This window comes from Podarcis erhardii (assembly GCF_964252035.2).
Source record: "Podarcis erhardii genome assembly, chromosome: 3".
NCBI lineage: Eukaryota > Metazoa > Chordata > Lepidosauria > Squamata > Lacertidae > Podarcis > Podarcis erhardii.
This window is the reverse complement of record NC_138507.1, coordinates 86923272-86936503: the sequence shown is the minus strand read 5'-3', so window position 1 is coordinate 86936503 and position 13232 is coordinate 86923272. Positions and strand designations below refer to the sequence as shown.

At 40.1% G+C, this 13232-nt stretch overlaps 2 protein-coding genes across 11 annotated transcripts in view; one reads left to right on the top strand and one right to left on the bottom strand.

Annotated features, from left to right (window-relative positions):
• BTBD9 (BTB domain containing 9) overlaps nt 1-13232 on the top strand; it is a 142881-nt gene that overhangs the window by 117548 nt on the left and 12101 nt on the right. For all 5 annotated transcript variants that reach the window (XM_081854179.1, XM_081854180.1, XM_081854176.1 and 2 more), the window contains one exon: nt 12827-12905. In XM_081854179.1, the coding sequence (XP_081710305.1) occupies nt 12827-12905 (79 nt within the window). The remainder of the gene's footprint in view (nt 1-12826; nt 12906-13232) is intronic.
• LOC309337599 (uncharacterized protein) overlaps nt 6003-13232 on the bottom strand; it is a 72810-nt gene continuing 65580 nt past the window's right edge. For 3 of the 6 annotated variants that reach the window (XR_014154415.1, XR_014154416.1, XM_081854234.1), the window contains one exon: nt 6003-9483. The gene's annotated coding sequence lies outside the window, so the exon portion shown is untranslated. The remainder of the gene's footprint in view (nt 9484-13232) is intronic. The other 3 variants (XR_014154417.1, XR_014154418.1, XR_014154419.1) reach the window with 1 other exon arrangement.

The following is a 13232-nucleotide window of genomic DNA, read 5'->3' as shown; positions in this document are numbered from 1 at the left end:
GAAACTATTCCATAATTTAAAAGATAGCTGTCATTAGTAGATTTTCCCCCTTCACCTTATTGCAGTTCACTATTTTCCTTTGCATCTCCAGCGGTCCCTCTTCCCTTTTGAATTCACACTCTTGAAATATTGAACTTATGGACATTCATCTTGTTCCTCCCACCAGCTTAACAAATTGAAGGCACTATTTAGTTTTTAATCTTTTCTCATACCTTGGACTCTAAATCATTTTTTCCCCTTTATCCATAGCCTTCCAGTTCAATGTATATCCTTTTTATTGCGGTTCAGAAAATTGTATATTCGAACTACAGCCTCTTCCAAAATGGGAAAAAGTTTCTACATCGGGGTGTGGTGACATCCTCAAAGTGCATTCGCATCTGTTAGGCCTTCCTTCCTCAGCTTTGTGCCAATGCTGGCTGGGGCTGATGGAAGTTGTAGTCTAGAGGACACATCTGTGTAAGGACTGCACATTCGCCCCCTACATTCTGTGCCCTCCCATGTATGTATTTCCCTTTCAATGGTAAAACAATACAGTTTAAAATAAAATGAAAATGAAACAGTTTTAAATGGTTTTTAGATGATTTAAATATATTTAAAACATTTAGAACACCTGGAAACATCTAAAAGCAGATACTCTCACATTTACTAATTTCAGTGTTATCTATAAGCCATCAAAGGCCTGGACAAACAGGAATGCCTTCAAATAATTATATCCACACTTTCTGTTTTCCATGATTAACACAGTTTGAGCCAATTTCAAAACCATTTTGAATTCTCCAAACTAGTTAGCATTCACTATGTGTAATTTTGGTGCCTCACACTGTCTTCACAGGGTTGCTGAGGGGATAGAATGAGCAAGGTGACAATCATTCATGCCCCTTGGAAAGGGGGGTGGGGATAGCTGTGTAAGAGAAGGGAGGTTTATTTAGGGACCAAAAGCTTTTTAGTAGCTGCAGTAGCCCCAAGATTTGTTATGTCAGCACATAAGCAGATAGGTTTGGTGAACATAAGGTGTCGTGTTCATATATTTAACCCAAACATATGTGACATACCACCAGACATACCTTGATGAAAATTGTATCATAAACTGAGTTGTCGTCTTTCCTAAGTTTAGGTTAACCAGTGCTTGGGTATGAATCATTAACAAACTACTGTGTTACACATTTTGCAAAATTCAGGTGCTTGTTTATCTTTTGACTTGTTTATTTTCCGTTTGGAGGCGGTGCTACAATTTACTGCATTCCTTAGTGGTTTGACATATCAATTAGATGCTACCAACAGTAATGGAGGGGCAGTTGCTCTCACTGTGAAGTTTTTATGGCCAGGCTATGGAATAGCACCCCAAGGGAATGTAAAAGAAAGTATTGATAAATAACATGTAGCCTGACAAAACAACAAAGGAGACTGATTAAAAGGGTGGGGTAGGTCCATCTAAAATGCTTCAGCTCATTTTGTGGCAACTATATCTTTTGTTTTAATTGTAGTGGAGATCACTTGGGCTAGATTTATAACAATCTTGTGTTACTTACCCTAGTTGCAGATAAACGAGGAAGAACTCTCCCTAATATATATATATATATATATATTTGTTTTCGTAGATTTTCACGGGTACAGGAATGCAGGTTTTGGTGTCCTCGGGTGTCTTCCCGTGTAAAAGTTGGGGTGTCTAGGCGACGTTTCGACGAGGTCTCACTCGTGAAGATGACGAGTGAGACCTCGTCGAAACGTCGCCTAGACACCCCAACTTTTACACGGGAAGACACCCGAGGACACCAAAACCTGCATATATATATATATATATATATATATATATATATATATATATATATATATTTGCTGGCTGCATGAGGAGAAATGAGCAACAAGTTAACGAAAGACTAAAAAAAACATGCTTCAGTATTTATATTTCTACCTGGCTTATCCTCAAAGGCCAATAGTGTTGTTGTTGGCTGCAGCATTTGTCTGTCTCAAGAGACAATGGAGTGCACTTCCAGAAGTGAAGTGACCTCCCTGGGGTGTGTATATAGAGGTCCTGGTCTTTGCCCAGACGACAAGACTCTGCTCTTGGCCTCGCTGATGTGGTTCAAAGGAAAGCAGAGCAATACGTTTGGCGCCATCTTTGCTGGAAGGAGGCATATAAGGTGCCGTCCAGCTTTCTTAGGGATTCCACTCTGGATTTGTGTAGGGTTTACTCCTTAGCCCAGGCATGTCCAAAGTCCATTGACGGTCGGTTGAATCTGGCTCCTGTAGCAGTTTATTTCCTGGGTTAAAATCCTAAAAAAAACCCTCAACAACTTCAACCCTAAAAAAAGGTCAACTATGGTTGTCCCTTTGGTCGGCCCTCACGGCCCTTCACTTCATCAAATTTGGCCCTCTTTGAAGAAAAAAAAACACTGCCTTAGCCTTTTCTTCTCATGAAGAGATCCCACAAGGCAGCAGAGGTTTAGGATCAGAGTTTACTTTCTCCAAGATCAGCTACCTTCCCAGGTTGACGCGCCCCATCTGCCTCTAATAGGGTAATGGCATCAAAATACTGTAATACATGGTGTATTAAAACAGATCACTTTCAGAAGTTAACTTGACATGAGCATCATTGAGCCTTTGAAGGAGAGCTGCCATAACAGTTCTCTCACTGTTCTGACTTGACATGCACAATGTCATTCTCAGCAGACCACAGACATGGAAACTGGTCAGAGGGTGGGAGGGTACTGCCCCCTCTAAACCTGCAAAATTTGAAACCAGTTACTTAGTCTGAGCAATTAGTTTAGTTTTACCACACAATCCTGTCCATGGAAGTAAGCTCCAGTTTCTTCACAATGGCTTACTCTCAGGAAAGTGTCTATAGTATTGCAGCCTTAAGCAACTACTATCTTCCTTAGTTAGATGAGAGAAGGCAGCCTCAGCTTAGACTTCCAAAATAGTGCTATGGTTTAAACTACACCATGCAGCCCCCAAAACACAATGTGAAGGGCAAGTGTTGCATGAGATTAGATAATTGAGGTGGGGGGGGATTTGAGACTCAACTGAAGCACAAGGTGGATGACTATTTTATACTGCTGTACAGTGGTACCTCGGGTTAAGTACTTAATTCGTTCCAGAGGTTCGTTCTTAACCAGAAACTGTTCTTAACCTGAAGCACCACTTTAGCTAATGGGGCCTCCTGCTGCCGCCACGCCGCCAGAGCACGATTTCTGTTCTCAACCTGAAGCAAAGTTCTTAACCTGAAGCACTATTTATGGGTTAGCGGAGTAACCTGAAGCGTACGTAGCCCGAGGTACCACTGTTTTGTATTTGCATATATGCTCAGATAATTGATTTGTTTGAGTTCTTGTGGCAGAAAATGTGATGAATTGTATTATTTCCAGGGTTACATTATTAAATTTATTTAAGATTTCATACATGTATTTATGTTTGTGTAAAACCATGGTTTTTCCAAGATGTTCCCAATTTCAAAGGTCCAGGTTATAATTGTAAAACATTTAGTATCAAAAGGTCCTGATATTTGGGTGTATAAATTTTGTTCATTATGAGTTTTGTGTTTTACACATTTTTCTCTTTCCTGAATTAATCAAAACACCATTTTAAAATGGTGTCATCATTATTATTACATGAGCAGCTTTATAAAAAATGCCAGGGAAGTCAGTATAGACTTCATTAAATCTTTTATGTTGGATTTTCCGTTGTAATAAATATGCACTATCAGTTCCACGTTTTATTTCTGTTGTAAATCATGCGCCATAAAACTTTGTGGCAGTTTCACACAAAAAAGTACGTTATTGATGATTGTAGGTTCCCTCTTTTTACAAAAATGTAAACATTTAGCTTTGAATCCATGTGCAAATTATGAGAGATATCTTATGAGGAGATGGGAGATGCAGGAATTAAAGAGGGAGCGTTTCTGTAAGAGTTTTTCTTCTGTAAAACATTAGCACAACAACTTAGACAAAAGTTAAAGTTACACCCACACAACCTTTGACTCCCTAAACCAAACACTGTTAGGTGCAGTGACCCAGCATGGGCTCCTGTTTTTCTGCTTGCCTTAGAAGCAAGCCCTCACTGATGGAGCACAATCCCTGGCTGGTGGTCTTCCTCTCTCTGGCTTGGTGCATTGCAAGTTCTGAACAGATCAGTGTGTCTGGCTGTTAACCAAAAGGTTGGTGGTTCAAGCCCACCGAGGGACAGGATTCATGCATTGCAGGGGGTTGGACTGGATTGCCCTTGAAGTCCCTTCCAGCTCTACAGTTCTATGATTCCATGAAGGCCTGAAGGAAAAGGGAGCCCAATTTATTTCCCTGCAGTGCTCTCTGCCCAAGCCTCCCTTTTCTGAAAGTCTTTGCTTTCCCCCTCATTGCCAGCTGGATCAGATTATTAACCACTTTGGGGCTTTATTGTTCTGATGATGATGCTCTGTTGTTTGCTTATATTAATAGGGTTGTTTTTAATTTTATTGGATTTTGTTCATCATTGGAAAATGTCCTGGGATCACACTGATGTGATGCAGGTCAGTTTACAAAGTGGATAATCAAATAAATAAATGCAATGAAATCTAAACTTACCCTTTCCTCCCTCTGTTATCTTCCCCAATGTCAGATTGTAAGTCCTTGGGACAGTGATTGGTTTGTTTTATTTATGTTTTAAAGTTCCATATATTTTAATGATGCTGTATAAAAATACATTAATCAGTACCTGATTGATAGTCTGGAATCTGACATTGAATATTTTTGTCTGTATCTAGCAAGAGTTCAAGTTTCTAAGCAGACATTTCTCATTGAAAACCTTTAAAAACTAGGGCCAGGGTAACATCAAGATCTCCACAGACCATGATATTATTTGCTACACAAATGCATAGTAAATGCCTAGGTGAACAGATACCTCAGCTGTAATTATTTAGCTGCCTATTTGTTCTTTCATTTTAAGTAAATTACTTCCCTATGTTGTTCTGAGTATTTTAAAGAGAAACAGCCGCTTCCATGCATGAATCTGATAGAAATGTATTAAAAATAAATTAGTCCAAGAAAGACTAATTGCTAACTCCTCCGAGAATATATAGGCAGAGATTTTGCTATGCTGGTTTCATTGCCAGAGACGGAAGAAGTAACATTTATTGGAATGCCACAGTTGTTGGCATGTTTAACACTTGGAGTCATTTGGGAACTGAATATTTCTCTTTAGGTTTTTGTTTTTGTTAAGCAACTATCTTAATAATTGATGCATAAGCCAGTCATGTAAGTATAACACCTCTAACAATGTGAGTTGCTTGTTCATATTACATTTTCTTCAGAACACTGATTATGCATCTTTAGTTACCTTTATTATCATTTATGATCTTCTGTTCTGTATTTTTAATTAGTACAGGGAGTCATATTAGTTCATTGTCACATCAATAGAATGTATATTTATGTTCCCATTAGACGACATTTTCCACTTTCTCTTAACAGCTCAAAAGGGAGATCAATATATGTATTCCGGCTGCTTTCCAAAATATATGGTTTGACTGTCATCCAGTGGTGCAGTTAGGTAATTTTATACCCTAAACTTAATGGTCTTACTGCCCTCTCCCTCGTTTTAGTGGAAATGGTTTGGAGCCACATTATTTATGAGTGGAAGGGAAGTGGCAGTTTTCACCAGCTCACCCACCAATTTCCTGTGCCCCCTAAAACCTGCTCCAGAGGTTATGGAATCCTCCAGAACAGTGTTGGGAATTGCCAGTGGACAGAAGAGGGAATAGCCTCCACTGTATTATTTGTCTATTTTACAAATGAGTGGAGCCTTTCTGTTCATTGAAAGACAGCTTTGCATCCATCCTTTTTCATATTACTTAAAATGTGGTAATTTCTCTCCCCCAACCCTCCCATATGCTTTTAAGCTGTTACCTTACAGGTGTGTAAAACAAAGTAATCTTGCTATAGCGAATTATTTGCTAGTATTTGCTAAAATTATTGCTATATAAATATAATATAAATAAATAAATTTTAGGAAATCCTAAAAATTTGTTGTTGTTTTTTTAAAAAATGGACTGATCACGTACGGAGCTCTTGTAAAAAAATATGTTATCTATCTGTATATGTAGATATATGTGTATGTGTGCTTATATATAAAAACACATATCTGGATTATATATTATCATCTTGATCTGTAATCAATGAGAACAATAATTAAATTAATCCACACATACATCAAAAAGAAAGATTCATTTCAGTATTTTATGTTACATTATTTGTTTATTTATTTAAAAGCCTGATCAAACCCATAAGTTATCCAGTGTCATCTCATCTTCATATTTCCTTAATCAGATTAATTATAGATTAGTACCCAGAAGTGGCTTAGTCATGCTGGCCACATGACCTGGAAGCTGTGTGTGGACAAACACCAGCTCCCTCGGCCTATACAGTGGTACCTCGGATTAAGTACTTAATTCATTCCAGAGGTCCGTTCATAATCTGAAACTGTTCTTAACCAGAAGCACCACTTTAGCTAATGGGGCCTCCTGCTGCCGCCGCGCCACTGGAGCACAATTTCTGTTCTCATCCTGAAGCAAAGTTCTTAACCCGAGGTACTATTTCTGGGTTAGCGAAGTCTGTAACCTGAAGCGTATGTAACCTGAAGCATATGTAACCCGGGGTACCATTGTATACAGGAACACCCAGAAAAGCAAGGCCTCTAGCCCTTTCTGCTAGCTGCTAATCCCTTCCTCCACCTGGTTGCCTCACCATTTCAAGTTCGGCAGCTGGCATACAATTTCTAGCACACAGCACACACATCTCCTGCCGCAATCCCTACAGGTTGGTCCACGCTTCTACCTCCTATTTGCCATTTCAGATTTTGTGCATCATCACCTTTTGCCCTCTCATTTTGTTTACCTACTTGCTTCTCTAACTCTCCAAGTAAGATTCCTCACACCAATTCAAGCAATGTGTTGTTTACATTTGACTCCTTTCTCCTTAACCCCACATGTCTAACTGGCATCTATTTCCTCCCATCGAATTATATGTTATCAACCTTTCTACACTACCCACACATTGCTTCTCCCCCCCCCCTTCTCATGCTATTACCCCTGATCTCCTGCCGCCTATAGCCTCCTATACACAACATATAGTTGTCAGTCTAATCTGAATGCCGCCTATGAGCTGAATCTTACTTTTGTAATATATTGTGTATTTGATTGCTTTAAACTCTAGTTTATTGTCTTGTTGCCATTCCCCACACTTAGAAAATCCAGTTTTTGCCATGGTACACCAAGGACCTAACAGATAACATTTGATATACATATGTGTTAACTGTACAGATGTAGACAAAGACATGTTCTAACAATGGTTATTACTTTAAGGATGGAAGAAAAGTAGAACATTATACAGGCATTCCCCCCCCCCAATTATGTGTGTTCTATGCACCTGCAGTGCCAGGAAATAAGTAAATGGAATCATACCAGGAAGTGGCAGGAGAGACCTGAAGATTCCTTGGGGCTGAGGAGGACATCAGTGAGGGCAGAGGAAGCCCCAAAGACACTGGAGGTGCAATGGGGTTTTGTTTCGGCTGCTCAGCCTCCCTGCGTAAGAGCTGGTGTGTGGGATAGCCCAGCAGTACCAAGTGCTTTCCTGTACATCCTTCATCCTCCTACTGGCCCCAGAGCTTCAACTCTGGTTGAAGGGAGAGTTGAGTGGGGGGGGGGATTGGAGAACAGGACAAAATGAGCATTTAGAGGCTTTTTAGAGGTTGCTCCCCATTTTACACGATTTCAGCTCGTGTGTGGGCGCCTGGAACAGAACCCATGTGTAAGTGGGAGGGGGGTGCCTGTAATATAGGCAATTTGTATCCTGAGTAATAATGTATTTTCCCTTCCCTATGCCTCCAAAATAAAGGAGCAAGAAGAAGGATGAAAACTTGTCTTTGAATTGACTGTGGGATGCTCAAAGCTACTGAGTTTCTTAGTGACAGCTGTTGCTGTTGGAAAGATGAAAGTACTTAGCCCAAGAGTCTGTTTATGTGTTTGAGCAGAGAAAGCAATATTCGTCGCAGGAAGCTCTGGAACAGACAGACTCTGAGAATGAGAGAGCGTGAGATAATTATCTAAATTATGTTCAGGCTATTATTGAAGACGAATATAGTTAAAATGTAATTAAATATGACGGGCTCACAGGATGCAAGCATGGCTTTGGAATGCTAATCATCAATTACAGCTCTCCTTGCGGGACTCAGGCAGAACGAGAAAGTTGGGAGGGGATGGCTGAGGTGAGATATGGAGTATTAAATAACACCCCTAGGGCTATAACAAGGCTAATTTCTTTTAAGAGATGAAGCTGTGGCACCAGGGGACTTTGCTGGCCAAGCAGCATGCACTGTTGCCTTTCAGCTTGAGGACCCTCATGCAAGCCTAAGTATAGGCTGCTGGTACCAGGCCTTTTCTTCAAGATGTAAGCCTCAGCTGGAAGTAATGATTATATTCTCCCCCCCAAATTATAATGCCTGTGTTTTTGTGTATATGTATCAGTGCTATATTTCTTTCTTAGTCTTCCATTCATTTATATCATCTTACTCAGGAGGGCCAATGGTCCTTGCTGAGATTTCTTGGCATTACTAAAAATAAAAAATTACTGCCGCAAGAAAATTGGGTTCGTTTTCTAGCAGTAATTCATGTTGTGATGCTGGAGTGAGAAAATATGCACTTAACAGCTTCCAGGGGCAATTTCAGCAGAGTATTGTGTGAATGGTAAGCCGTGGTAACAAAGCTACTTGTTAGAACCTGTGGAAGTATGTTTGATTTCTCCCCACCCTTAACTTGCTATGTATTTTCCTTGGACCTGTTGCAGGTTATAATAATCTGTTATTATCTATCAGATTGCTTTTACTAAGTCCAGCAACCATTTCTAATTGTTAATGAATATTCCTGGACCAAAGTAGCACAGAGCAGAAACTCTTAAAGTTAGGAGAATGTTCCATCTTTTATTTGTAACATTTCCTGAGGCCTGAGAATTTCCAATTCATCAGGCCTCACCAGAGCTCACAACTGGTCCCTGAATGCTTGCTGTCAGTCGTCTGAATTTTCCAGTCTCCCAGTTACAAGTTACAAATCTCCTAGTCCAAAAGCAATACGAGTAAATACTTCTGGAGTGTGTGCGGGTGTCTTATAGATATTGTGTATAGCAAATACACAATCAATATAATCCCATAGTAAAATTTGCATCCTTGTCCTCAAAATCACATCCTTGCATTCTTTGCCATGACATATGCAAGATTCGGAAGAAGATTGCAGTGTTCCTGATCATATGGACTCTCCCAAATGATGGAGGCAGTTGTAAAGGTCAACTGCAGGAGGCAAACTTCTAAAGGGTTATCATTGCGATATTCAGTAAAGATACTCCATTTGATCAAAGCCTCTTAATGTCAGTTGTATCCTTCTGCTGACACATTCAAGTCTTCACTTAATATGACAGATGACAGCCTTCATTGCTTATTCTCTTCATGGGTGGAGATCTGCAATGAAAGCTAAAACTCTTTTAGTCAGTGTTCAGAGCCAATGGGCACAGTCTTATTTGTGTCTTAAGGACCCCTGAATTAACTTGGCTTTTTTGTGCAAGCAATGGAAACTAATACAGGAAAACAAGACTGCGGCAGTAACCATATCAGAAAAGTCACTTGCAAGTTAGGCTTTTTAAATTAGCAGCTGTTTCTACAATTTTTTTGCAGAGAAAATGCCATATTCTCAGATGCTTCTCTAGCAAACCTGCTCAAGTCTTACCTAAAAAAGCAATAAGACTACCAAAATTACCGGAGAATGTCTTCTTAAAGCTGGTGTAAATAACTTTAGAATGAGGTGGATTGCATTGGGTTATATGCAGGGAAGCTGTGCCTTTGTGGAAAGCTCTTCCATTTGTGCAGTGTTTGTTGACCCTTCTACTCATAAAAGCTCAGCTACTTGGGAGGGTTGTGGGACCCTCCAGAGCAGAAAGGGGCACAGCAAAGAGGACTGCAGTAAATAGAGAGGATGGGCAGAAACCAGGTGCTGCTGACTTGTGTGACTGTAAGCACTTTCTGCTAAGGCAGAGCCATCATTCAATGCAGCCCATAAGAATTGATTTAAATGAGTAAAGAGTGATGCTCAACTAATGGAACAAGTTCACCTGGATCAACTAAAACATTATTTAAGCTCTGTAACAGGTTGATACTCCTGCTCAAATTATACAGTAATTGTAATAGACAGGTGTTGTTCTGGTGCTTTCCTTTCTGCTAATTTATAGTATACAAGGCTATTCTAAATGCTTTTGTGATGTAATCTGAATTTCTAACCCCTTATCCAGAAGGTCATCTTACCTGGGTGTTTTTTTAATCGTTTCTTTTATTCTTTGTTTCTAGTTTGTAAGAAGTCAGTTTGGTGCTTTTTTTAATCTGATGTTCAAGTCGAGTTCAAGAGGGAAAAACACTAATCTGATAAAGCATTAGTCCAAAGTAATGAAGGAATGCTGTTATATGAAGACAACCAAATTTTATTTCTGTGTCCTGTTTGGTGATAATAAATGGGTCATCAAATTGCCTTGCTTAAGGTAAAGGTAAAGGTACCCCTGCCCGTACGGGCCAGTCGTGTCCGACTCTAGGGTTGTGTGCCCATCTCACTTAAGAGGCCGGGGGCCAGCGCTGTCCGAGGACACTTCCGGGTCACGTGGCCAGCGTGACAAAGCTGCTCTGGCGATCCTGCACCAGCGCAGCACACGGAAACGCCGTTTACCTTCCTGCTATAAAGTGGTACCTAATTATCTACTTGCACTTTAAGGGTGCTTTTGAACTGCTAGGTGGGCAGGAGCTGGGACTGAACGACGGGAGCTCACCCCGCTGCAGGGATTTGAACCGCCGACCATGCGATCGGCAAGTCCTAGGCGCTGAGGTTTTACCCACAGCACCACCCGCGTCCCTTTGCCTTGCTTACATATGACCTAAAGATACGGCACAGCGTTAGAAATAATGTGGCCCTTTTATAGTGTAAGAAATTACACTTGGGAGAGGGGTTGTTGTTGGTATTAATTTTTTGTATCTTTATTTTTATATGTTTTTAGATTTATGTGGGAAATGTTCGGTTTGGTTGTTTACTTTTTGATGAATTTTATTGTTTATGACTACTTTTGTTATGTTTGTAATTATGCACATCTTTTCATGTTGTAAGCCGTATTGAGTATGGTTTTAACTATGGAAAGGTGCATACAAATAAAATTAACTATTAAAACTAAAGCATACTGTAATCCACTTACAACTACAGTTTTCCTTCCTTCCTTTAAAAACTATACAAAAATCTTAAAGCATTGAGTTTTGGACCAGATAAAAATCCATATAGTATAGCATCCTGCTTCCTAGCAGCCAGCCAGATGTTTCTGGAGCCTCACAACATAGGGCCCTGTTTATTATTTTCCACAATGTCCCTCTCAGATGACCAGATACAGTGGAGGACAGCAGGGCTCCTGCCTCTTTTGCATTTATAGAGAAGTGCCAATTTCAACAAGTGCAGCCTGCTCTGTGGGGTAAGAAAAGGCGCACTTTCTGAAATTGCCTCTGCAATACAAGTATTAGAGAAGCAAAACTCCATGTCCTCCTTTGAATCTGGTAGTTTCTTTTCTTTTGTTGTTTTGTAAGTTAAAGAACTACAAAAAGAAAGTGGTGGTGGCACTGGTTCAACTGAGGTCAAGCGCTTCTCACTTGTGTCCCAGCCTACTAGTTGTAGAATAATGTCACGTAGCATGAAGTGCTGCCATATTGCTCAATTTTTAAACTGTTCTAAGGGTTTTACCTTCTTCTTTTGTATTTTTTTTAATGTTTGTAAGTCTCCTTGAGTATCCCATATAAAGGTGACTCAGACACTGAATAAATTAAAAAGCATACTGAATATCAATATGTAAACATGTAATTAAATCACTATTAGAAGGGAAATGCCCTAATTGCTTTGTTTTTCTCTTTGAATTAAAAAAAGCACACATCTCAAACAATTTTCTTCTGTCTGTCCTGATAAGCACATAAAGAGAGCCCTGCTGGATCAGGCCACAGACCATTTAGTCCAACAACCTGTTTTCACAGTGGCCAACAAGCTCAGAAGCAACAGCACTTTCCCCATTTGTGTTTCCTAGCAACTGGTATTCAGAGGTATACTGTATCTGGCAATAGAGGCGGAGCACAGCAACTGCTAGCCCTATCCTCCATAAATTTGTCTAATCCTCTCTTTGTTGGCATCATTGCATCTTGTGGGAGCACATTCCGTAGTTTGACTATGCACTGAAATCCTAACCTCACTTACCCAGGAGTCTTCTCTTCTTCTTTGGCAATCACTCGTAGAATGTCTTCCATGAATATGGTGTTAACAATGTGTCTGTAAGTGACTGTGGAGGCCAATTCTGGATCTACACATCCTTCTATAGTGGGCAAATAGGTTTCTGGGTGGGAGTTGTTCACGGTGAGGATTTGCCAAACGTGCCTTCCTCTTAGCTCGTTTTCCCCTTTCGTCCTGAGTTCATGCTCCTCCAATTCCATGACACCTTTGGTAGAGGCTATTCTCCAATTGGAGCGCCCTCAGGCCAGTGTTTCCCAATTAACCATGCTTACACTTCATTTTATTTAGATCTGCCTTGAAAGTGTTTTTAAACCTCTTTTGTTGTCCACTGGCATTTTGCTTTCCATTCTTAAGTTGGGAATAGAGTAGTTGCTTTGGAAGACGATAATCAGGCCTCTGAACAACATGACCAGTCCCAAGAGTAAGCCCCACTGAATTCAGCAGGGTACGTAGTAAACAAAGTTATGATTGTGCTGTTAGTGTGATTGTTAATTTTCTTTGTCCTTCTGATTTCTCTTGCAGATCTTGGCAAGTAATAACTTTTGACAGACAAGCAGCATCTTTTATCAGAATTGTTGGAACTCACAACACAGCTAATGAGGTAACATAATAGATGAAGGTCTGCTCTATGATTGATGCTAAGATAATGCATAACATGTCACCCAGTTTTCCGTATTCAAGGCTGCCAAAGGTTAACGTTGTTCTTTTGTTGGGATAGCTTCGTAAAGATGACAGAATACGTCCTCTAACTCACTAAACGGGGAATTTATTGGTGCCCATAACTGTTTCTTTGAAGTCATGTGTTTAAATTTATCATTACTGTGTTACAGTGGCCTTCACTAGTGCATTGTTGAGTGCCGCTTGAGGATACAGTTAGAACTTTGTGCACCTTTCTAAAAATGATCACATGATGCTAATGCACTGCAAT